At 62.7% G+C, this 209-nt stretch overlaps 1 protein-coding gene across 1 annotated transcript in view; it reads right to left on the reverse strand.

Moving 5' to 3' along the window:
• LOC103805139 (high affinity nerve growth factor receptor-like) overlaps positions 1-209 on the reverse strand; it is a 1,191-nt gene that overhangs the window by 171 nt on the left and 811 nt on the right. The window contains exon 3 of the mRNA XM_009077777.1: positions 81-209. This exon is cut by the window's right edge and continues 7 nt beyond it. Coding sequence (XP_009076025.1) covers positions 81-209 — 129 coding nt within the window. The remainder of the gene's footprint in view (positions 1-80) is intronic.

Genomic DNA, 209 nt, shown 5'->3' on the forward strand with positions numbered 1-209 from the left:
GGGAACCGGGACAGGGATGGGATCCTCCCGCTGGGGATCCCCCCGGGGTCTGCTGCCATCCTCACCCCCTGCTGGCTCACCTCAGTGTTGGAGAGCTGGTACCAGGGCTGCTTCCCGTAGGTGAAGATCTCCCAGAGCACCACGCCAAAGCTCCAGATGTCGCTCTCGGTGGTGAATTTACGGTACAGGATGCTCTCGGGAGGCATCCA

Source organism: Acanthisitta chloris, unplaced genomic scaffold (assembly GCF_000695815.1).
Source record: "Acanthisitta chloris isolate BGI_N310 unplaced genomic scaffold, ASM69581v1 scaffold25580, whole genome shotgun sequence".
Lineage (NCBI taxonomy): Eukaryota > Metazoa > Chordata > Aves > Passeriformes > Acanthisittidae > Acanthisitta > Acanthisitta chloris.